The following is a 25,391-nucleotide window of genomic DNA, read 5'->3' as shown; positions in this document are numbered from 1 at the left end:
TTCGCTGTAGCACAAATTTATTACCATGCGAGATATAATGGTAAAATATTATATACCACACGAGGTAAAAACATATTCCTTTTCAGCCAAGTTTCCAGCCTGAGAAAGTAGAAACCCCATAGCGATGATCTGTACTTTCAATGGTCCCTACCGGTTGTGCTGTATACCCCATGCGTATAAGGACGTGATCCCCTTCAGTCAAAGTTAGAACAACGATTGATGTAGATTGATAAAAATCGCCGTTTTCTGATGTATCTGAAAAAGCGGCTCCTTTAACAGCACCGTTCACTACAAGAAGGGTGTTGAATTCTTGATGTGCTCTGCCTAGCATTGTCCACGTCAAGACATAGGTCCCAGATTCCGGGACGATGTATATACCATCATCTGGGCTGTAGCCGCTGCCGTTGTCAATTGTCTCGTGATCGAAATTTATAGCGGAATCAGTTTTAAAAGATCTGCCGTCAGAAAGAGTCGCATGGAACGCCACTGGTTGCATCAATGGGACTCCTGAAATCACACGAAAATATTTCTGGTAGTGATCTGTCGTTTCTATACAACCATTCAGTAAATTAAAATTTTGTTCTATAGGCTGAAGGAACCCTCACGCCCTTCAACAAACAGTATCCTTCCGACGAATATTTCCCTGAAGTAATTCACTCAATAAAGAACAACAAAACGTATATATGTTTCTGGTCCGCAAATATTAGATATTTTAATTTGCTATTAAGGCTTTCAGCCCCAGCACACCATGACCACATGCATGCACCTGGAACAAAATGTTCCCTTTATTATTCTCACTGTATTTTTTTCAAATGCCTCAAAGGATAATTTATTTTATCCTTTTTTATCGATTTTAAAGAAGAAATACAGATTTTCTATGCAGGAACCTAAATTTCTAAATCTTAAGCTGTTGTATAAAAACACAAAACAGGAAACACGCTATTGCGCATGCTACCCCGAGAGATTAGATTGGTCGACAAATCCTGAGAGAAAATAGGGCCACTGGTATTATAGCAAAACTATGTCATGATTTGTAATTACTTACGATTTTGTCGAGATCTCGAAAACTCTACGAACGTCTCGGCTTCTTTGTTTCCACCTGCCTGGCAAAGGCAGTGGTTGTTTCCATTTTGTTGGTGGGGCTCATCTGATTGAGAGGAAGAGGTTTCAGTTACGCGAGGCTTTGTATCCGATATGGCTTCAACATTTGACTGAGAATATGGCATCCTTTTAGATTGAACCCCTTGATGTTTATTTACGGAGATACTAGGTTCTCTAGTTTTATGAACGGTGACTGTGTCATTGACTGTTGATCGAGACTGAACAGAATCATCAACATTTGATGTCGTATGGTGTCGCGTTTGCTGTTTTTCTGAAAAGGACGTCGACTTCACACTCATCTCTAGGTCCGATACCCGTCTTACTAAACTATCTATGATAACATCTTTCTGTAAAATTGACCTTTCCTGGGACGCGACTTTCGATTCAAGTTTGTCAACGCGTTCGTCCTTGTCAGCCAGCAGACGTTCCATACCTTCAATCTTCTGATTAACGAAATTCACGAGGTCTTGCCAGTTTTTCGGTTTTATTTCCGGGGTCAATGTCCTGCAATGGTCGTGGCGGATTTCCGGGGTCAATTTGTTTCCCATCCAGAAAATCAAAACAATCGCACACACATAGGATCAGAATTAAATATGCAAACATGGCTGACTTCTCGATGGTAGAGGCCGGAACGGTGGTAGAGAATTTGTGTATCCCGAGCCGAGCCCGAGCTGAAGACCCGAGCCCGAGCTTTGGATATTTTCGTTTTTCTCCTTCATTACTGAATGGATTAAAGTGATTTTCTCTACAAAGATTTGATTTCAGGTTTTAAATCAATCCGTGTGAGTGGATTTTCATGAAATGTATTTTAACGTCCTAAATCGACGATTTTCATTTTTCAGGGGGAGAATTTGTGTAGCCCGCAATCAAGCGTGACTATTCATGTTTTTTGCTAATTATTTCCGATACATGCTATTATTGAGAAATATTACTAGATACAAACAACAAGTAAATATAGCTGATTCTAAAAATATAAATTTCAACATATATCTAATGTGACTTGATGTCAAATTTTGACATTTTTGTAACCGCGCCGACGATCAATGAACTCGTCGTGTTTACCGAGCTTTCACCGAGCCCGTGCTAAGGGCAGATAACTCTACCGATCCCGAGCTTTGTAGAACTTTTAGCCATTCTGGTATAAGAATGTTTCCGGGCTCTGCGACGAGGACGCAGTTCTACAAAGAGCCCATATCCTTTTATTTTAATTATTTTAAATATATCGTGAATCTTAGTTGATTTCTTATCGTGAATGAAAAAAGCTACTGGGATGGTTTTATAACCATGAAATAAGACATGCCTACATACTAAAGCAGAAACATAAAAATCCCCTACTTGAAATGTTGTGTCGTAAGACATGTACAACTTCTCGTCAGACTCTATTTGAAGCACTAAATTAAACTCATTCAATAACTCCTGAATACCTAAAACACACCTAAGATCGGGACCTATAGCTAACTCATGAATATAACCCTCTAAATGATACATAAGCTCTAGAGTACTACACTATACTATGATTTTTGTAATTTGATATTTCAATTATACATATTTTTATTTATTTTTTTGTCTTAACAATAACACTCAATTGGAATTAAGTTTAATCTCAAGCCAATTTTTATGTTTTAATCACAATCAATTCACATATATCACTAAAGGCTTTACTAATGACCAGTCACAAAGCTCGGGATCGGTAGAGTTATCTGCCCTTAGCACGGGCTCGGTGAAAGCTCGGTAAACACGGCGAGTTCATTGATCGTCGGCGCGGTTACAAAAATGTCAAAATTTGACATCAAGTCACATTAGATATATGTTGAAATTTATATTTTTAGAATCAGCTATATTTACTTGTTGTTTGTATCTAGTAATATTTCTCAATAATAGCATGTATCGGAAATAATTAGCAAAAAACATGAATAGTCACGCTTGATTGCGGGCTACACAAATTCTCCCCCTAAAAAATGAAAATCGTCGATTTAGGACGTTAAAATACATTTCACGGATTGATTTAAAACCTGAAATCAAATCTTTGTAGAAAAAATCACTTTAATCCATTCAGTAATGAAGGAGAAAAACGAAAATATCCAAAGCTCGGGCTCGGGTCTTCAGCTCGGGCTCGGCTCGGGATACACAAATTCTCTACCACCGGCCGGAACGACTTGTACCGTTGTACAAGTCGTTCCGGCCTCTACCAGCCCCCTAGTCGTTCCGGCCCCTAACCGGTCCGTCCTAGTCGTTCCGGCCCCTTAGTCATTCCGGCCCCTTAGTCGTTTCGACCCCCCATGTTGTGTTTTTAATCTTTTCTGGTGTTACATACATATATATGTGTGATATAAATATATATATTTATGTAAACACATATAATAATTTTACAATTTTATTCAGTACAGGTTGTCGCCCCTTAATCGGAATATACAATTTTGTCTCCGTCATCGTTGTATAGCGTGAGTAATCGAAGCTAACAATATATCGTGTTGTTTTCGCGGTGTTGTGATTGGATCCGTGATATCATCTTTTGCCTCGTATTATAATTATAAAACGTCCCGGTGTATAACAAAGAAAAGAAAAGACAAGAAAATTCAGTTTTTGCATTTATTGTACGAGAGATAGACAATGAAGGTAACAGCTGTGTAAAAAAATTATTCAGATTGAAAGTGAAACTCTCGGAAGAAAAGGTGAATGTTGTACGACAGGTGATTGAGTTACCTTCAGGTGCAGACGGTGTATGCGTGAAATGTTTTGCTAAGGTAGAAAAAGTTATCAAATATCGAAATGAAATAAATATCATAACAACAAAGTTTGAAGAAAGTAGGAGGAGGTTTTTAGCTAAATCCCCGAGATCGGCAACCAGGAAGCGAGTGCTTCGTTCCCACAGGTGAATAGTGAACTTTTTATTGCTGCTTCAGTAATACAATGTAATAATCTAAGCCTACTTCTGCTTATGTTTACTCCCCTCCGTCAATAATGACGATTTCGTGGAGTTTGGGTGCACAGGGGCGCTGATTAAAAAAGATATAAAGATTCTTTTTTTAGTATGGTTAAAAGGATAAAAAAAAAAAACTTGTTGACCTATAGTGTTTGTAAAACACTGGATACTGGAGATATCTAAGATTTTTTGGTTCGTACCCACCAAAAACAGAACGAATACTAAGAGTTTCATAATCTAATAGGTCTATTACACATTATATTAACGCTAAGATAACGTAATTTTAATCATATTTATTATAATAATTATAATCAGGTGTCTATTCCAGAACCGAAACATGTTTGCGGAACAACGGAATTAGCTGATTTCAAAGAAAGAGATATTTTAACCACTGTCCAAAGGTATACTAGTCCGAGTTTTTTTGTCTTTTTTTTTATCAGTATATTTTTGCAACAAATCCGTGTGTCTTAAAATACCAATCTGATTTAAATTAAATTTGTGATTTCTGCACATGTGCTATAATAACCCTAGAACTATCTTAGATATAGTAAATTTGCATAGGTTATATCCTGGATAATTATCAATCAAAGTTATGTGCATTATATATAATCTATATTTATCCTGATTTACATTACAGGCCCTGAAGACAAACACAAATCAGTGAGGAAGTCTTTATTCTTTGCTGATTCAACTGTTTATCAAGTCCCCCTGAAGGTATTGTTTAAAATGAATTTTAAAAATTTAAAAAAAAATAAAAGCTGAAAATAGACTTGAAATAAGTCAAAAACAATGTATCATTTTAATTGGTTTCATATGATTATACTGTCTTTTATTTTCCTATCACTGGCCAGTCCCCATGGTTACAAGTGAAAATGTTAGTATTATTGGTATTTATACATTTTACATCTAAGACAATTGAAGTCTAAAAGCATATACCAAATATACATAGTAAACATTTAATGCCCTGATTTACATTGCAGGTCCTGAAGATAAACACAGACCAGTGCATGCAAAGACATTTTCCTTTAGTGATGGGACTGTTCACCAAAGGACCCCTGAAGGTGTTGTATAGAATAAGTTAACAGATATGTTAAATACAATGTCTAAAACTTGGATTAATTAAATATATATTATATATGTTCATGATGAATTAAACCAATGTATCAGTTTTAATTGATATTTCATGTAATTTCTTTTTTTGTACTGTCAGGTCACTGTTCAATGTCTGTTATAGTGATAATCAAGTTATAACTAATATTAATTAATATTTTGATTATTGAATCTTCATGATGCCTAATTTCAATAATTAAATAACTAAAATGCTTAAATCTACATGTTGTTATCCAACTTATTTTGATATATTTAACAGGACAGTATAATTTAGCTTTTATCTGTATGAATATGTACATTTCCTGATTGACATTACAGGCCATGAAGACAAACACACGCCTGTGTCAAAGACATTTTCTTCTGTTGATGCAACTGTTCAACAAAGACTCTTAGAAGGTATTGCTTGTATTGTTTAGAATTTATTTTTAAAATAAGTTTAGAATATTGTCAAATTTGAAAATTTGAAAAATAATCATAACTCACAGCCATCATTATAATATAGCTGTAATAAAATTATGTATTGCTCTTCACCTGTGAAAAATATCATTACTCTTGAAATATATTTCAGGTATGTTATAAATTTCTATTTATTGGAAATTGTGTGATGCTACATGTATACTTATATCTGATGTAGTTATCTACAGGTGAGTGCTACAACAAGGTTTCATTTTGTATTATATGTATTTTACAGATTTACATCATGATAAAAAATTCAGTAACAATGTTCTGGGTCAAGGTGAAGGTGAGTCCTAAGAACTTGCATGCATATATTTCAGTTTTATATTCATTGACAAAAAGAATTTTGATTTTTTAAGGACTGCACATCAAATATCTTACTACACTACAACCGTATGTTATTACTAGTGATACCATCCCTTCCTTCATTCATTCATTTGATTTTCAAATGATGTGAAATTTATACCATATTAAAGTTTGAATTTTTCCCTATCTGATAAATGATATTATTGTATGGGTTTTATGGATTATAAGAACAAACAGGTACTCAAAAGACAGTAATCCAGACATTTACAGTACACTGGGGAACCCCAACCACACATTTTTCACCTGTAGACATATTTCATTTTTTTTTTTTTTTTTTTTGTAGGAGTGCATATTTTTTTGCAAGTCTAAGAAATCATGCTTATTCTCAGAAATAGGAAATATCTATTCCATATGTTAATTTCTTAAGAAAACAGCTGCAAACATTTTTATTAGGAACTTGGTTCAGTCAGGTGAAACAGCAGCTTATTGACTTATTTTCAGTTGTGCAAGTCCGAAAAAAAAGTTGATTTTCAATGTTTTCAATGTTTATTATACTAAATGTATTTCCATTATTTATAAGAAGGTTGACAGTGTTCAAGATTTTGTATTTGTTTACGAATGAAATTTTGCCTTTTTTTTTTCCAGAGAGTTCCATGTTCAGAGTTCATGAGTTATTTAAAAAAGATGTATTTTCTGTTATTCTGTGTTCAGTATTGTCTCGGCTGTACCAGATCAAAGACTTTGTAAGTTTGTGTTTTTATCTTCTTTAAAAAATGCTGTAACAGTTGAAAAATCATGAGGGCCATACAGTATTAATTGTAAAACCATTATCATTTTAATTGATATGAACTTATATTCAATATTGGATTGTTGATTCTATGTTTTCCTGTGTTTTTTTTCTTGATTATAGTGATCAACTATATAAAAGAGTACAAATATCAATGGATTTCAATACTGAATTTATTAGGTTTTTTTTTTTAAATGTAGTTTGTACAATAAATGTTTTGTTTGGTTGCAAGATAGTTTATAATTGCTGTTTTGTTTATTCCTTGTAGGTGTCAGTCAATTACCCCAGTGGAAAGAAATCTGTTCTTGTTACTTCTCCTTCCCATAAAGTCATTTGTAAAGCCATGGTGGACAACAAAAGTGAAATGGAAAAGACTATCGTTGATATATTATGCAAGACAAATCCAATGGCTGTAGTTAAAGGTGTATCAAAACTAATTGAAGATGAATGCACCCATGTCTGCTATCGAGGTTCCGCCGCATGCTTACAAAACAAGAAATTTGAGCATTTCCAGAATTTTAATTGGAAGACTTTATATGATGATCTCCTCGATAGATGTCCTCATATCATGGCAATTATAACATCAACGGTACAGCGCCAACCTCCAAATATTGTTAGCAAACCATTTTTTCATGTTATGTTTTCAAGTGCTACAGTTTTACACGGAAGAAATCAAGAAATGTCAGTTCTCCATTACATGATAGCTTTCTTCCTTGCCCGCGGTGGATGTACTCAGCGAGTAAGTAATACTAGCACTGGACATGTATGAAAATTGAACATGATATGCTTAATCTTATAATGTGGGAATAGTCATATTGTTTTTTCAATCCTATAGTATATACCCCCTTTGCCACATGTAAGCGCCTCTGGACGCCTTTACCCCCTTGCCACATGCAGAGACCTAGGTCTCTGCCACATATAAAGCGCTTCTCGACGCCTCTGCATTATCTCCATGTAAGCGCTTCTCGACGCCTCTACGTTATCTCAATGTAAGCGCCTCTCGACGCCATGCCGGTTCGGTAATTTAGACATGGAAAATCCCGTGATTGAGAGCGACACCTATCTGGAAATCCCTGATACTATTTTAAGAAGATATCAATGCATCGACCAATCAGATTTGTACACGTCATTCATACGAAAGTTTTTGAATAAATTAACCTAGAAAGTGTGAGTCATGAGTGTAGAAAAGTGTGACAACAACGAGGCGTGATGGCGGCTGTGGCTACGATTTTGCGCGACATTTTTGACGACGATGATGATAATTTAGAGTTCGATGGCTTTGGACCTGAATACATTTAGTCAGATATTGATCTTAACGATGTTCTAAATGAACTGTCAACAGATAACGAGTCCGAAAATGAGGACGAACGGCGACTAGTTGTACCGCCGCCATTAGGTAACGGTCACACTAAAATACGCCATAGGGAATTATACGCCATAGGTACGCCATAGGGGTTTTTCGCACGCCATAGCAAAATGTAAACGATATATTCACAAAATAACTTGTTTTTTTTCATTGATATACCTATTTTACAGGTTCTGATAAAGTTTCATTTCAACAAATGTGTACTTTGTAAGAAAATCGGTCTTATTTGCGTAGTCAGTTTCAAGCACTATACGCCATACGTGTTTATGCACGCCATAGCAAAGTTCAAGGGTTGTTTCTGCAAATCAAAGAATTTTTCACATTGTATATGTATTATACATGATATGTAAAAGTGTCATTAAATAAAAATGTGTATTTGTATGAAAAACGATGATTTTGTCCATCACGTTTTCCGAGTCAATCCCAAGGGAAGTAACTCTTACACTTACAAAATGAACAACACAATATTTGACTCACTATGAAACACTGGCCTATTTATTTATGAAAACACAAATCATAATGTAATATATACAACATTTGTAAAACAATTTGTATTTAGTAATACAAATAACATAAACAAATATAAATTGTGATATAATCATATATTATTAGAAATGACCAGTTGCAATTAAATACTGAAAACTTATTATTTTTTGTAGTAAAATAAAAATATTAATTTTTCAAATTCATGTTACTATCAAATCTACAAATGATATATTTAAAGAAATCATTATTGTACACATAGAATTATGATGCATGTGTATTTTCATTTTCAACAGATTAAATATTGAAACATATGACATACATTATAACAATATACATAATATATATCAAAACAGCTTCTATTTCAAAATGAATTACATAAATTTAATACAACCTTTTTATTTATTTACAATGTCATAAATTTTCAAATCTAGCGATAGTGACACACTTAAAGTATATGTTTTATAACATTGTTCTTTTACCCATTATCAATAAATCAATCATTTTTAAGATTAATGCTTGAAACATATTATAAAATTACAAAGCGTAACATGACATAATAAAAGGTGTTTATCAATTTCAATCAATTATGCAAAAAATGGTCGTCTCAAAGCATGGAACTGGGTCCTGAGTCCTGAGTCGTTTGAAATGCACTTGGTCACGGTCATAGTCCTCTGGAAAGTTAACTCTAATCTTGATGTATCTCGGTCTAGTCAGCAGTAGTCGATTTATCTTCTTCCGTTGTTTCTCAAAAGACGTCGCTGTCAGGCCTGGGGACTTGTCAAAGTTACCACGTCGCACAATCTCTGTAAAGTACACCTCCTGAATTCCAGCATGATGTAGGTCCACCTGCAGTGTCAGAAGTCTCTGGAAAATGTCGTTGGGGGATGATGTCGCTGAGATGTCATTTCCTCCTAGTTGGATGAGTACAACATCAGGGTTGTACTCTATCAGGTCTCTAAGTAGTTGTCTTGGAATCGAATCAGAACGCCATGCCACCCTTCCCGAAGAATCTGACGGTGCCAGGAACCTGCATAAGAAACAATAGTATGAATAAGCATAATATTTCATATTAGTGAACAAGATTGAAAAATTAAATTCAAATACCAACTTTGACAGTTATTATTATTGTTTTTTTTTTTTAATATTACTTGCATTTTGGGAATTATCCAACAAATAGAGTTTTTTGATATTTATTCTATTCTCAAACACATTTGCTATCATTATTTACCTTAAGATCACCATGACAATATCTCTCAAGACGAGTAACATAGCTGCTCCCAAATACTGCAAACTTGGCCATTGCTGGGTAATAGATGAGTATGAATGTTTCTTTGTAGGGGGAAGGTAATAGAATGAACAGAAATTGAAAAGGGTCTTATTTATACCATCTGACACAATGCAGGGACAGCTTAATTACCTTTAAAAACTTATTTTCTTTAATTGCTCATGGAAGGTCCTGATTTTAAGTTCATTTATCAACATCCTTCATCAACCTGTTATGAGTATCTATGTTACACACTATTCAATGTGATGTAATTGTGAACACTTATTAGAAAATATTAATTCATTAAGTAAACAACACATTATTTGACCACTCTCATTAATAATGAAAAACACTGTTCACAATTGTTTAATGGTTTGGGAATTATGTGTATATGGTGAACAGCATTGAATCACTAAGTTCATTAACACATGAATTAAGTATTTGGACTGATGTTAACTGTACAGGTAAAGGTAATGAAAAGTGTTCAGTATTCTTGTAACAACAAATACTAGTGTACCTTGATGATGGAAACATGCTGCCAGTGGAAAAATTGTTACAATGTTATGAAACATGCATACTTTAAGTGTGTCACTATTTAATAAGTTGTATACATTAAAAGATTTTATGAAATCAATGGAAAAAAAAAAAAAAAAACACAAAATAAAATGTTGAAAATAAAACTTGTATGTGTGATTCCTTTTGAAATTGAAGTTGTTTTAATACATGTATGATATTATGTGTAGTCAGAGACATATATACAGATGTATATATATATGTCTCTGGTGTAGTGTAATAATGTCTGTACAATACATGCTTCCATTTCAATTCAAAAATTATTTTATTATTCCAAATATATACAAATACATGTTCAATATACATACAATCAATAAACATAATTATATTAGAAATTTAAATGTTATTTATGTTATTATTATCAGTTGTTAAGTTTTATTTTAAATATTTATATATATGAAATAATAGGATCAGACAAAAGGATTACCCTATATAAGTCTTTTCCATAGACCGGTTGCAGATAGGTATAATACATTATACATAGTCTAAACAGCACACCTTTCACACTCACTTACACACAATTTCATAAAGGGAAGACATGAAAAATAATGATGAGCAACATAATCATAATAGTTGAAATCTTTTAGTGCTCATTATATATAAGTAAACATGATTTAAGACATATAGATTATATCTTCCATGCTTCCATCTTTCATCTTCTGAAAATTTCAGAATATTTTTCTGTATTAAATTACATAATTTATATATATATATAATATATATATCATTTCAGAGATGTCAACATATATCTTTGGTTTCATATATATACCAATTAATAGTGTCCTTCTAATCATTTTGCAGAGTTACTTCCCTTGAAATCGACCTGAAATTGCGATAGACAAAAACATCAATTTTCTTACAAAATACACATTTTTTATTTCACGAATATTTACTAAATCATGTATAATACACATACAATGTGAAACATTCATTGATTTTGCAGAAACAACCCTTGAACTTTGCTATGGCGTGCATAAACACGTATGGCGTACTGTAGAGGATCTAGTAGTGTAAAGTGCTTGAAACTGACTACGCAAATAAGACCGATTTTCTTACAAAGTACACATTTTTATTTCATGAATCTTTACTAAATCATGTATAATACACATACAATGTGAAAAATTCTTTGATTTTGCAGAAACAACCCTTGAACTTTGCTATGGCGTGCATAAACACGTATGGCGTATACAGTAAGGACCGTAGCTTTTAATACGTTTACCCTTTCCCCCGCGATTTATGGTGACGAGTGTACATGGAGACATAATCACCGTGTTTCCTGGTGATAGACCAATTATGCCGATCGATCAACCGGGGTTAAATCATCAAAGATCCGCGGTGACCAAGCGTGCCGCGGTGAACCTCCGCGATCGAGACACTGAGGACCACAGAGGATCACAGAGGATCAGCAGGACTCATCGGTGCGACTCATGCGATAAAATTTACCTGTAATATGAATCGGTATGGAGTATTAATTACATGTATATAACTGACACCCATCAACGCTATGATCGATGTGACCAGGGACGTACGGTATAACCATTTGCCATTGGTTTTTAATTGTGTCCATCTCTTATAAATGCCGTAGAATTAAACATCAGTTTTACTTAGCCTGAAATATGATGATTTTTTTTTTGCCACTAGTCGTAGTCTAGAGGGGACATAAATAATGTCTAGTATATTTAGATATACACGTATAAAGAACTGTAAAAATTCCGCTGTGTGTCGCTGACAGGTAAAAGAAAGTAGATTTGATGGAAGTGATTTCTTGAGTAGTAGATCTAAGAATCACTGTGTGTATGATCATTTATCATTTCAAACAACTTTAATCCAAGTAAGGATATAATTTGCATACATTTCTGGGTGTAGGGCCAGAACGCACTAGCCTACTATATGAAAACATTGAATGTGCCGTCACCGTTTGGTGTCGCTAAGATATAAGGTGTAAATACAATAAAACCGGTGTGAAATCGCACGTATCTTACCAATATGGATAAATGAGATATTTATTTACCCCAGATCACCCATTTAGTCCCCACCTAGGTGTTTTATTTCCGTCAGTATAGACCCTTGCTTTACGCTAGTCAAAATTTCACGCTGGTGACCTGCCATTTTGTAAGTGACAGTACGACTAACAACCCGAATCGGAACGCAATGGACCGAAAAGACCATATATAATTTATTGTGTTTTTCTTCTAAAGTAGTTTGAATCAAGAAAACTAAGCTTATTATTTCACAAAACCTGTTATATTAAATTCAAAAATTCATAATTTCTTAATTATAAGCGGTAAAATCTATAGAAATAAAAGTTGTATCATCGCACATGGTTAGGTAATTAGGCCGACCGCGACCTACAATGTATAGTTAGCAACATGGCGTCGAATCCAGAATGAAATATTGACTAGCGTAAAGCGAGGGTCTATAAGGACTGAATAAAACACCTAGATGGGACTAAATGGGTATACTGGGGGTAAATAACTATCTCATTTATCCATATATGTAAGTGTTATGTCATTCCCGATTTTATTGTCAGCTTGTCGGAGAATTCCACGTTTTCATATCGTAGTGTGGCCAGACGAGGCCAATAGAAACTTGGCTTTTCCCACAATGAAATCAAAAAATGGGAATAACCTAATTTGGTAATGATACGGGTTCATAGTAAAAAAACCTGAAATAATGTATTTTGGGGGCATCCATTAATAGGGGTTTTAAAGTACCGGCAGTTTCTTTTCACTTTAATTTCCCGTCACGGTTTTTTTTTTTTAATCTGGCCTTTTTTAGGTTACTGTTTCTATCAAAAATGTGATTTCAATGATTTTTATAAAATTTTAAATATTTGGCCCAAATTTTCATCGGTTAGATTACAAGCCCCTTAACAAAGAATACACAAGTTCGTCAACCTCAGTGACATTGTTGTGTAATAAAACCCGCGGAAAGGCTTTGCGCGTTTTTATGGTTTGATAAAAATGTTTGCAAGTCTTTCTCCGTGCACGGAAGATTTACAAGACGTTAAAAATGTCTTGTTTTTATATGCTAAATCTTTAAGAAAAAATTTTTTAAAAAATGAAACTATTCTTTAAAAGTTTTGCTATCGAAGTTTTTTATCAGTTATGCCAAACGATTAAAATACATGTTTATAATCAAAAATTTTACCATGATCTTGGGAAATTGTGGAAGTTTTTTAATTCATGTACGGTTTTTGTGGGTTTGTTTGATTTGGTACGGCAATAAGATGCATTTAAAAAGCACAGATTTGTAAAATATCTCCATTTCGTAGTGATATTCCGCATACAAAAGTCGAATGGTAAAATCAACAGTTTCTTTGGTTTTTTTGAAAATAAAATTAATTTTTTTAAACTTTTTAAAGAAGACAGTACGGTGGTTTTTAGAAGATAAAAACATTTTTGCTGATTTTTAGTGATAACAAAAAATTTAAAAAAAAAATTTATTTTTTTTGAAGCGTGTGATTTAAATTTTAAGTGTTAAAGCATTCTTTTTTTTAAATCCAGGCCCCAAATAAAATTTTTTTTCCAAAAGACTATATTGCAAGACTATATATTTAGAATATATGAATTACTAAATTTGTATTTGAATGATTTTGAAATTCTTTGCATTATCTAAAAAATTTTTAAAAAAATTTTTTTAACAAAAATGGGGGGTTTTTTTTTTAGCATACTGTAAAAAAAATTTTAGTCATTTCAGTAATACCAAGTGGTCATGTACAGAGTTAAATTTTGGGGTTCAAATGCGAGTGGGAAAATCGGTGTTAAAGTGTACCAAAAAAAAAACGATTTCAAACATTTATTTTTTGTAAAAACCAATAAATGATTCGCGAACCACATCAAAATCGGTTGGCCGGTCCCGAATAAAATCTAAGCATTTATTCTTCAAAACCCCCTTTAAAAGTCTAAAGAACACAAATTTAGAAAGTAATATTTTATAACCCTAGATCTACAAAGACTAATCTCTCAGTATGAATACCAGTGTTGGAGTGAAAACAACTTCTAAATACAGATTTTATCCCGGGGGTATTTTTACATTTGGGTTGGGGGATAAGGACGTTACATTTTTGGGAAAGTATAATTTTTATATGACGTTGTCATAAAATTAAAAAAAAGGGATTGCAACATAAATAAAATTGATACTTTTGAAAGGAATAGTATGGGTTTTTCTTACTAAAACCATTTTTTCGTTTCCGTTTTTTTATATATATATGAAAACATAAAATTTAGTTCATGTGATTAACAAAATTAATACAAAATTTTTAACCGAAAATATTTTGTGAAAAATTTTCAATTTTTATTTTTTTATTTTTTATTTCATTAAAATTTTTTTTTGTTTTTGTGTCATTATTGGAAGTGCGAGATCTTGGGGTTTTTATTTCCATTCGTGTGCAAAGTCTATCTTCATTTAAAAAACAGGATTTAGAAGATTAGAAACAGTTCGGAAAATTTCAAATTGAGGGGCTTGTATAACCCTAAACAATTACAAGTGGAATTATGGTCCACAAGTCGTCACCCCTGTCACTGACTACAGGTTTTGGGTGTTCTAATGGGCCCCGCCGATAATTCTGTGAGTTTCGCGTTTGTTTTTTATTCAAAAAATTTCCCAAAAAATTTACTTTTACTGTTGACGAAATTTGGCTGAATTTTTAAAAAATTGGTGTTAAGGGGGAAAGGTTTTTTAAGTTGTTGAAATCAAAATTTTTTTTGGAACAGGGGTTTCGTTTCCTTTTAAGCGAAAAAAAAGTTCTTTAAAAGGGTTTTTTTATAGAAAGATTAACCCAAGTTTTCCTCATTATAAAACCCCCGTTTTTGAAAAATTATTATAATTTTTTTCCCAAAAACACAAAACCCGGTATTTCAAGGTATTTGCAACAAAAATATTGCGTTTTTTTAAAAAAAATTTCCCAATTTTTTTAAATTTATTTCACATCGGATGAATTTTTTTTTAAAATTTATTATAGAAGATTAAACGAAAAATATTGGTATGTAAACCCGGGAAAAACCCTAAAAAGGTAATATGAAGTCGTTGTAAAACCCATTATTCAAAGCATCATGTTTCAGCGACCCCTTAAAAAAGAAAATTATTCAAAAATTTTTCTTTAAAACGACCTTTTATGAAAAAGAGTAAGAGATACAGTTTATTTGGCCCCGGTATAATAGAAAATTAATAAAATTTACATTTGTATTGGCTTATAATAGAAAAATTTTATTTCCCCTGGTTTCGGTAACATTTTTTTTTAACAACTCACAAAAAAAAAGCAAAAAATTTTTTCAGTACTTTTATTTTTTTTTCTATTGATTAATTTCAGGCACGTTATTTTTTTTAATATATTCCTATATGACGGGTCTGATCCCATTAAACTCGACGTCACAGGTGAGGTCACCGAAAAGTAGTCAACGGCTGGGTTCGAGAAAAATCGCAATTACTCTAAAACTAAAAATCGCTGTGAAAATGACTTTCGATTTTTAGTTTCATCCAAAAAAAAATTTAAAATTGAAATAGCAAATCGTACGGGTAACTTTAAGACCACCAGTAATTAAATCAATTTCGGAAAGAAGGTTTTCACTCCATTCAATTTCATTCACTTTTAAATGTCCCTTTTTTTTATTAATTTTCGAAAAGAAATGCATTAAACTCTAATTTATAAAACCCAGCTGTTCAAATTAAAGAGCTGTACAAAATAATAGAAATTAATATTCAAAACTTTCTAAAAATATTAATTTGCAAGGAAAAGAAAATTAGAAAGGCTAAAACCAATAATTTAAGTTATAAAGTTTTTCCCTACATTTGTTTTATTTTTTTTTAGTAGTTGAAATTTTTGTTGTGCAATTCCAGCACAAATTATGATAGGATTGTTTTGATGTAAATGTAAAAAATTGTAATTTAAGCTTACACATTCCTATGTGAGGGTATTATGTATAAATAAAGTCCGGTTTTTAAAATTACCCCCAGTCCCGTTTTTTTATGATTTTTTTTAACCGAAACCCCAAGCATCATTTAAAAATCGGGGGCACTAGCGGAAATCCCAAAATTCCGATAAATTATTAAACCCTATTCACTAACAATGTGACGCTTACATAATTAATTTTAAATATCAACGCTATGATAATTTTTGTGTAATCAAACCCCGTTCTTGTGTCCTGTTAAAACGTAAAGGTTGTAATTTAATAGTGCTCTTTCAAAGAGTTTCCGTAACGGGTACAAAAACCGATACCCTGTTTTCCCCCAAAAAGTTTTCTGATGTTAATTACCCATCATAAATTTTTACAATTTTAGATTTAAATTATTATCCGCAATGTAGTTTTGCAAAATTTTTGCTAACTACGAAAAAGCAATATGGTTCCATAAAAAATCCGTTGTAAAATAACTATCAAGTATTGTACGAAGTTTTAAAAGCAAGACCCCGGCTATACTTAAAAAAACCCCTTTTTTACTGTAAAATTAGGTGAGGGGAAAAAACATGTCCGTTATAAAAAACAAAAACACCTTTTAACACGGGAAAAACCCGGGGGTAGACCAGCACGGGGCTATGATAGACAGGTCAAGGGTAGTTGTCAGTGTCGACAGGGTGCTTGCCCCACATTTTTTCTCCTCGTGGGAAAAATCGTCCGGATATTGAGGGAAAATTTTTAATGAAAAATACGCTCCCTTCCCAAAAAAGGGTTTCCGGAAACGAATCCCAAAATTTTTGGACTCGTGAGTACAAATAACGTTACGGAAATCGTTTCCTATTTCCCTCCGGATGGAGTTTCCGGGTATCGGCGCCCGGGTTATGCGGGTCCAGTAACGGTTTGGGGAGTTTTTGTTAAAAAATATTTTTTTGATAACAGAAAGACAAGGGTTTGTAAAAAATTTTTTCCAAAATTTTAAAAAGATTCTCCCCTAAAATTAAAAAAACAATGAAAAAAAACAATCCCAGATGGGACAAAAAAACAAAAATTCAATTCAAAAAAGGAAAAGAAAAAGGGATAAAAAAAATTAGCTTTTGGATTAAGTTGCTTTGAATGATACGGTTGTATATGTATAGACGTGAACAGCACCTTTCATACATGTGTGGTATTGGATGAAGTATAGTAAAATTAATAGATGTATACTTGGTATTCAAACTGAAAAATTTTTTTTCCGTACCTCGAAAAAAGAACTTTTCCTGCTTGGATTTTTTTGTGGTTATTTTAAAAATTTCCCCATTTAATAAAAAACCGACCGGACTTTCTCCCAGTATTTTTTTTTTCATGCATATTATTTTCGGTTTTTTTTTTCTGAAAAAATTTGACATTTTGTGTTCCCCAAAAGGTTTCTTTTAATTTTTGATAAAACCCCTGAAAAAAAGGGGTTTGTACCTGAAATTTGCTGCAGACAATTTCACAAATAAATATTGGAACATGTGTGAATTTAGTTGTGTATCTACCGTTTATCACAGGTACGTTGAAGGTTCTTGAACGCAGTGAAAAATTTTGATCACGCCTACCAAGGGGCAACAGATTAAACATACCCCGTCATTCAAAAAAAAATTAAATAATATTTTCTATGCAAGCCCTGGGGCTCCCAGAGGGTACGTATAAATATAAATGAAAATATCGAAAGCGTACCACTTTTATGTGAAGACATTGGCTAGCAAAAATAAGTTTTATGCCAATGATTATGTTTTGCAGAGACAATAATATGTCTTTGGTTTTAGTAACGACAATTATGTTTTTTGTTGATAACCGTATTTTTTGTAGCCAAATTTAAAAGACCACGAAAATGGTAAAAGATGAAATACGGCCGGGGACAGGTTGCTTTTGTAAGTTCAATAACAATGTTGTTTTAATGCGTTAATTGAACAATATGGTAATAAAAAATAATCAATGCACCCCAATTAAATTGCACTGCGGTCGGGACTGAGATCTCGGTGTCTGATTTTTTTTCCGATCTTACGAGTTTGCATTGTACAGGTCGTCTTCTGTTAAATTATCAAAAAGTACTGTACGGTAACAACGAATTATATTCTGTTTATACCTTTTCTTAATTTTTATTTAAAGTGCTGACTCGAAACGATTAAAACTTCGACATGTCCTTTGTAAAAATCATCGACATGTCAACACAATTTCAACAAAACTGGAGTAGTGGGCGGGCTATAGAGGCGTGCCCGGTTTTGTGTGTCATAGGTAAAAACTGTCCCCCCCATTCGATGCAGGTATCCCCGCAAAATTTTGTTAATTAATTTTCTATGTAGTTAAAGATTTTGATCTTTTTTACTCAAAACAACAGCAAATTGATTTTTAAGAGTTTTAATTTATTTTTATGTTTTAAAGCTGATGATTTGTCCTGTTTCGGAATCTGTCAAAGTCTACCGAAAAATATAGAAACGGGCGATTATTGCTCACAATGGAAATTAATGTATAGGAAAAAAAAAAAGTTGTGGTTTTCCGAAAGGGGGGTAAAATTCGAAAAAAAGAAACTGGACTTACCAGGGGAAAAACTTTATAGTGTTTTACGAATTTTTTTACCCTTGTGAACCTTGATAAACAATAAAAACACGAATTTCAAAAAAAAATTGGGGGACCAAGGACGTAAAGCCATGTTTGCTTTATTTTCTAATTGTTCAAATATGAGTTTAAATTGTAAAACCATGTTGAGTTTGTTTGATACTTATGTAAGTAGTATTCTGTTTTATGCATGTGAAGTGTGGGGCTCGACCAAAGGACCAGATATTGAAAATGTACATGTTCTTTTTTGTAAGAAATTACTTAAGGTAAAAAAATCAACAAATAATGTAACAGTTTACTGGGAACTTGGTCGTTTGCCCTTAGAATATACACGCAGATATAGAATTATTAAATATTGGTTCAAACTACTCGACACAAAAAACTGTATTTTGAATACTGCATATGATTTTTTTATTAGTAAAAACACTGGTTTATGTTTTAATTGGGTACACGGTGTAAAGGAGTTATTATGCTCTTTAGGTTTCGGCGAAATATGGTTCTGTCAATCACCAAATAACTCTGAAACTATTTTACCTTGTATACGACAAAGAATTTTTGACCAAGCCCAACAGTATTTGAGAGATGCATTAGAAAAGTCCTCGAAATGTGTTTTATATAAACATATTGTGGATAATTTTCTATTCAGTTTTATTTAACTAAGTATATACCTATGAAATTCAGAATATGTTTATCAAAACTACGCATGTCTGCGCATTCCTTAGCAATCGAAAACTGGCCGCTTTAAAACAATATTGATCGAATTTTGAGACACTGTTTAATTTGTAAATCAACGATTGAGATAGAAGATGAATACCATTTTGTATTAATATGTAATAAGTATACCAATTTAAGAAGACGCCTCATTAAGAAATACTATTGGCAAAAGCCTTCAATGTACAAATTAATACAGTTATTAAGTGTACAAAATATCAAAGAATTAAGTCGCTTAGGCAAATTTATATTTGAAGCAAACAAAATCCGATCTTTATATCTTTAATCCGTACTCCACTTTGTTTTGTACTGTAGCATTGCTGTTCTATGCCATTATCATGTATTGTTTTGTTTATACTATGTACTTATGGGCCGTATGGCCTACAGTCAATAAAGAAATTGAATTGAAATTGAATTAATTCTCTGTAAAAAAAGTCTCGCTACGGATTTAGAGTTAGTGTCGCCCAAACACTAAGGTATAATTTCACCAATATTAGTTTATATTTATTAAATAATTACGGTAGCTGTTTATCCCGTGTATTTTGTTATTAATTATTGAGATAATACACGAACACTAATTGTTGCGATTTAAAACGTGTAATTTCATTTATTTATTTTAAAAAAAAATCCTACGGTAAGATGTGAGATACAGGTAGTAGACATGGACCAACTACAGCCTAACATCCTTCTTGGATACAACATATACTCCCCTCAGGTAAAAAAAACCATAGGGGTCCGATGGGGTCATTGCGAAAAGGTATACTCTCTATTGTAATTAAGATATGTGATTGACAGGTGTTAAACAGTTGGTGAAAACATTTCTATAACGGTAATTACACGGCATGTAATTGTTCTGTGTATAGAAAATTAATCTATATCGCTTTCACTAACTTCAATTATGATTATATTACGCGATATAGAGATTTTTTTCTAGAAAATAATGATACACCATTTATAACTCATTTATAAGTATGACCGTTTAATAGATCATTCAGTTGATTTCATTTGGTTTTAAACGGTAACGATTTGGAATATATGATTTCCTAGCGGAATTTTCAATGATTGCGGTAAAACAAAACCACGATAATGATATAATAGTATCTATTATACTCTTCTCCGACATTCTCTTCACAGAAGGTGAAAATGTTTCTTCTGGAACTCCTTGTTACCTACCATTCAAGGACAATTTCAAATTACATGATCTATCATCAGGTCGTTGGACGTAAAATAGACTGGTCTGTAGATAGAGAAAGGACGAAATAGTTCACATTGTTTGGACGTTAGGTCTTTATCGTAATGTGACGTCTGTATTGTTAGTACTTATTTTGTTTTGCTTCCAAAATAAAAGGGACGGGAAAGATTCCCTGTTATGCTTAAATTAATTGAAATATGTTAAAATGTATTTTATAGATTTCTTTATTACATACACCAATGTATTGTTTTCCACAATAAAGAGGGCACATCAGACTATACATCACATCATTCTGTAGTCTATGTATTTCAAACAATATTTATTGACAATTCCAATTTAACAATATACAACAACATTATAGTATACACACATAGATTCCAATCATGCATGTAAAAAAAAAGAGACCTCGCATAATGATTTGCTGTGGACAATTTGGCTGTTAATGAATAATGAAGTTGATTAACACTATATATATAGTTTGGAAAATATGAGCATGGATTTCTATATCTACAGGTAATTTGAATGCACCCAAGTGTATGTCTATGCTATTAGCCACCCCGGAATCGTCCCTGTAAACTGCAAGTAGCATATATATCAACATAAATAATGATAGTAAAAACACACAACGTCTTTAAGTCGTGTATTTAAACTACGAAATGTTTAAATAATTGTACAGTCTATGTATGAAACCCGCTACAAAAAGTCAGACGAAATAATTATAAGCTATAGTATTCAGGATAAAATTGGTTTTCTTCAAACAATTAGGAAACCAAAAACATACATTATGTCCCCGCGAGGACAGTAATGATCTTATCAATGTTTATCGTCTTCTCATCCGTCACAGGTCGTACACGTATATGGATCATTTCTCAAACAGACATCTTACTAGCTATATACTTCAGATATATGTGATGACTAAATTATGCAATTAAGGACTTTGCTAGATCACGTAAAAATAAGTCCGAGATCTTTCACTAAATAACGAGCCCCTTATGTGGCCTCTCCGAGGTCATGGCATCTGAGGTCATGCACAAAGCGCCATCTATAAACAGGTCAGCTAAATCAGTAGTGATTAAATGCATAGGCCTATATACAGTATTGAATTGCAGTCATTTAAACCATCATTATCAACAGCAGCAATTAGACGTTTAAGGGAATTTCGTAGACTCACTATACGGTATCCAGATGTTTTTTTTTATTTAGTTATACCCATGATCGTCACGGAGAACCCGTACTCACTCTTCGAATTCGAGTCTACATTAGGGATAGGACAACTTGCATGTAAGTCACAAAATCTACCATCGTCTCGACTGCTAGCGGTAAAAAATCGTACACGTACAACGATAAGGGTCGATAATGGTCACTGAGAGCCACACCACCACAGGTAAAACCGAGGGCTGAATGTAATCGTGGCCCTCCGGCTGCATCATCAGGATTCGCGGCGGACAAATTGCTTTGATGTTTCGCGGAGAAACGATCACCGCGGATTTGATGAACACATTACCACCGGGGATCGCGATGACGCGTTTCATGATCCTGATAGGGATTTAGGGTGATCGGTCGCTGTGATTTACCCTTGAATAGAAAATCAAACGCCGGCACCATGTGACTTTGTGTTCATTCCTACGGTCTGCACTGTAGTGCTTGAAACTGACTACGCAAATAAGACCGATTTTCTACAAAGTACACATTTGTTTGAAATGAAACTTTATCAGAACCTGTAAAATAGGTATATCAATGAAAAAAAACAAGTATTTTGTGTATATATCGGTTACATTTTGCTATGGCGTGCGAAAAACTCCTATGGCGTATATTTCCCTATGGCGTATTTTAGTGTGGCCCTTAGGTAATGTTGACCGAGATTTTTCGCGCGATCACAGTAAATGATTTTGTTAGGGAACGGGGCCAGTACTTCCAGAAACCTTTGATGTTGATACTGCAAGTCCCATGATTATTTCTACCTTTCTTCAATGAGAATCAGTTTTCCACCATAGCTCGACACACTAATAACTACGCTCGCTGGCATTTGAAAAACGAAGGTAGATTTGACCCAAAATGGTCGGATACACATTCCTTCGTCGCGACATCGGAATAAAATATTCTAGGCTTAAGCCTGAACTGTTGAAATATTCTTGTGAAAAACTTTGAAAATTCAGTTTGTTTCATTTGGGAGTTAATGTTGAATCATTTCATGTACAGGAATTCAATGAATTAGCCTATAAATTACATTGTCAAAATATTTTGAAATTTTTCTGTTCTGTTTGTATACAGCTGATTTCGTGGTTATGTTTTGTTGGTTTTATAAAGAAATAGCACAGAATTAAAATTTAAGAAATTCTGAACATAATTGTAACTTACTAAAAATGTCTAAAACAACTATTTCACTTTCAAAATTAGGTTTAGAAAAATTAATCAAAACAAAGCTTAATTTCTCAAAACTGCCATTGAGATGGTGTATGTATATTTCAGTCAGCGAAATAATGTTGCATTGCAACAATGTATCTTTGCACTATTGGCACAGAGTGCTGAAGTGTTATAACCTGCATGTGGCAAAGGGTATCTTTATTGATTAAAGAAAGTGTCAGTGCCCTATAAGTTACTATTGACCAACTTTCAAGGTCATTGGAGACTCGGTGTCAAAATATATATAATCATTTAGCATATATATAATGAATAGCCTAGGTAAATTATACATTTTGTAATGTATCTTTGTATATATACAAAATGTACATGTACATGTATATATCTCATCTTAGACCATGGAATCACTTTGCAAGGCTGGAATATGCATCCATCCCAAAACACTGCACAACAAACTGGCAGGGTGGAAAGACAAGTTAGATGAAGAACTCAAGGCTCTAAAGGTATTGTACATTTATTGTCCACTTGGTGGCACGCACTCAAGGGAGATATGATGTTTTATTCCCTGGCTCGTGATGAGTTACATATTTTCACTATTCACTTTTAGAGGTGGCTTAAGAAGCTTTACAAAAACTGAATTTCATGGCCCTTGGGTATCCCCTGGGGAGGGGTATTTTTACCATAGTTTATGTAAGTGAAATAACATATTTGAGCACCTTTTCTTGAGTTGCAATTAGAAATATTCAAAATTGGTAAGAATTAACAATACATCTGTAGGATGGCAGTTTTGGCCCTGTCTGACCCCCTTTGGATGGCATCTGGTAGACCTGTCAAATGTTGTTCAGTTAGCAAAGCTTTTCAAGGGCGTTAATGGGCCCCATTTCAAATTTTCTTCCAAAATGAGACAAAAAAGCCCCATCCCAAACCAATGAGAAAAGCCCTGGGAGGTAGTCACCAGATACTACATGGAGACCCTGCCTCAAAATGGCCATGGTTATTGACAGGGTGATAAATCGATCAATATATCTGATTATGAACTATACAGGTGCATTGATTTATGAATTAAAAAGTTGTTTATTTGTAGATCAAATGGACAGACAATGAGTCTTCACATAAATATCAGCTTGTTGGTGACAATTGGGATAAGGATATTCTCCCATCCTATCGCACTACAGATCGGAAAACACAGAGCCTCCACCTATTCCAAATGTATGCCATTGTTGACAGATTTTCTCCGACAAGTCCAGTGGGGTCAAATGGATTTGAAAATAACCTAGTATACATTCCTTCTGTCCAAGAACAGAAGCAACTACTGAATGAGCTTACATTCATATTTGCAACAGCCATCATCAGAAACATCCCTGATGTATCAAAGTATTTGGATAACACATACCCACAGCATTTGGACCATAAACATAGTAAATATGCAGGAATTAAAACAACACAGGTACATGTTTTTTTTAAAGCCCTGATAGAGTCAATGAGCTTATAAATGTCATAGTGCAGCATCTGTGTGTCCGTCAACCAGCAAAATTTCATTTAGATTACTGCTAATCCTGAACACACAAAAAATAACTTTGATAAAATGGTCAAAACATTGATTGAGAAAGGAAATTTGATGTTGTATACATGTACAATGCATCTCCCCTAAAGTTGGGGAGGTGTATGGGGTCCACATCAGGAACCTGATAGCAAATTCTTTAAACTCGATCCTTTATTCAGAAAAAAAAACAGTGTAATATAAAGGTAACTGAATTGAGAGTATTTTCACATGTGTCGAATTTGTTAAAAATAATATCTCATTAACCATGTTCACTAGAGGAGAGTATGATATTGAACACAGTTATATGTTAATTCACAAGAACTGGAGATTTCCAGAAAGTGGTTAAATGTCATTTCTAGCTTCTTTTACTCTTTCATTAACCGATGCATACACATTCCAAAAATTATTAATACAATGTAAAGTTGTAAAGTTTTCATATGTTATTATTATTATTGTTTTGCAGTATCCACTTGGACTCTATGACACAAATGAGAACAAGACTGATGAAGTGATCCGTCTCCTGAAAACTCTAACTGATCTATATGTCCCAGTAAGGAATGAAGAGGTCATTGATGCGGTTTTCTTTGGAGATAAACTTTATTGATTAAAAACAGTTGAGTTTATTAATGTTTTGATTTTATAAATAGTAACACTTTCATTACATGAAAAAAAAACAATAAATAATGTATCGGTAGGACATAAAAGGAGTAGTTAAGAGATAAATTTTACTTTTATTGAGAG

The 25,391-nt window shown here is 33.2% G+C and overlaps 2 protein-coding genes across 2 annotated transcripts; one reads left to right on the top strand and one right to left on the bottom strand.

Annotated features, from left to right (window-relative positions):
- LOC117338667 lies at positions 1–1,716 on the bottom strand. Its single transcript, XM_033900038.1, has 2 exons — positions 1,046–1,716; positions 1–507 (listed from the first exon to the last, which is right to left on the bottom strand). The coding sequence occupies exons 1-2, from the start codon at positions 1,647–1,649 to the stop codon at positions 83–85; spliced, it is 1,029 nt and encodes a 342-aa protein (XP_033755929.1). The 5' UTR covers positions 1,650–1,716; the 3' UTR covers positions 1–82.
- Positions 1,717–4,962: 3,246 nt separating this feature from the next.
- LOC117338420 lies at positions 4,963–25,254 on the top strand. The gene is made up of 8 exons (XM_033899774.1): positions 4,963–5,085; positions 5,453–5,530; positions 5,826–5,876; positions 6,542–6,639; positions 6,952–7,422; positions 23,503–23,610; positions 24,192–24,554; positions 25,114–25,254. Exons 4-8 carry the CDS (start codon positions 6,550–6,552, stop codon positions 25,252–25,254), a joined length of 1,173 nt encoding a protein of 390 aa, XP_033755665.1. The 5' UTR covers positions 4,963–5,085; positions 5,453–5,530; positions 5,826–5,876; positions 6,542–6,549.
- The last annotated feature ends 137 nt before the right edge of the window (positions 25,255–25,391 follow it).

Source organism: Pecten maximus, chromosome 11, assembly GCF_902652985.1.
Source record: "Pecten maximus chromosome 11, xPecMax1.1, whole genome shotgun sequence".
NCBI lineage: Eukaryota > Metazoa > Mollusca > Bivalvia > Pectinida > Pectinidae > Pecten > Pecten maximus.
Note: the sequence above shows the minus strand (reverse complement) of the source record. Positions and strands in the feature narration are given on the sequence as shown.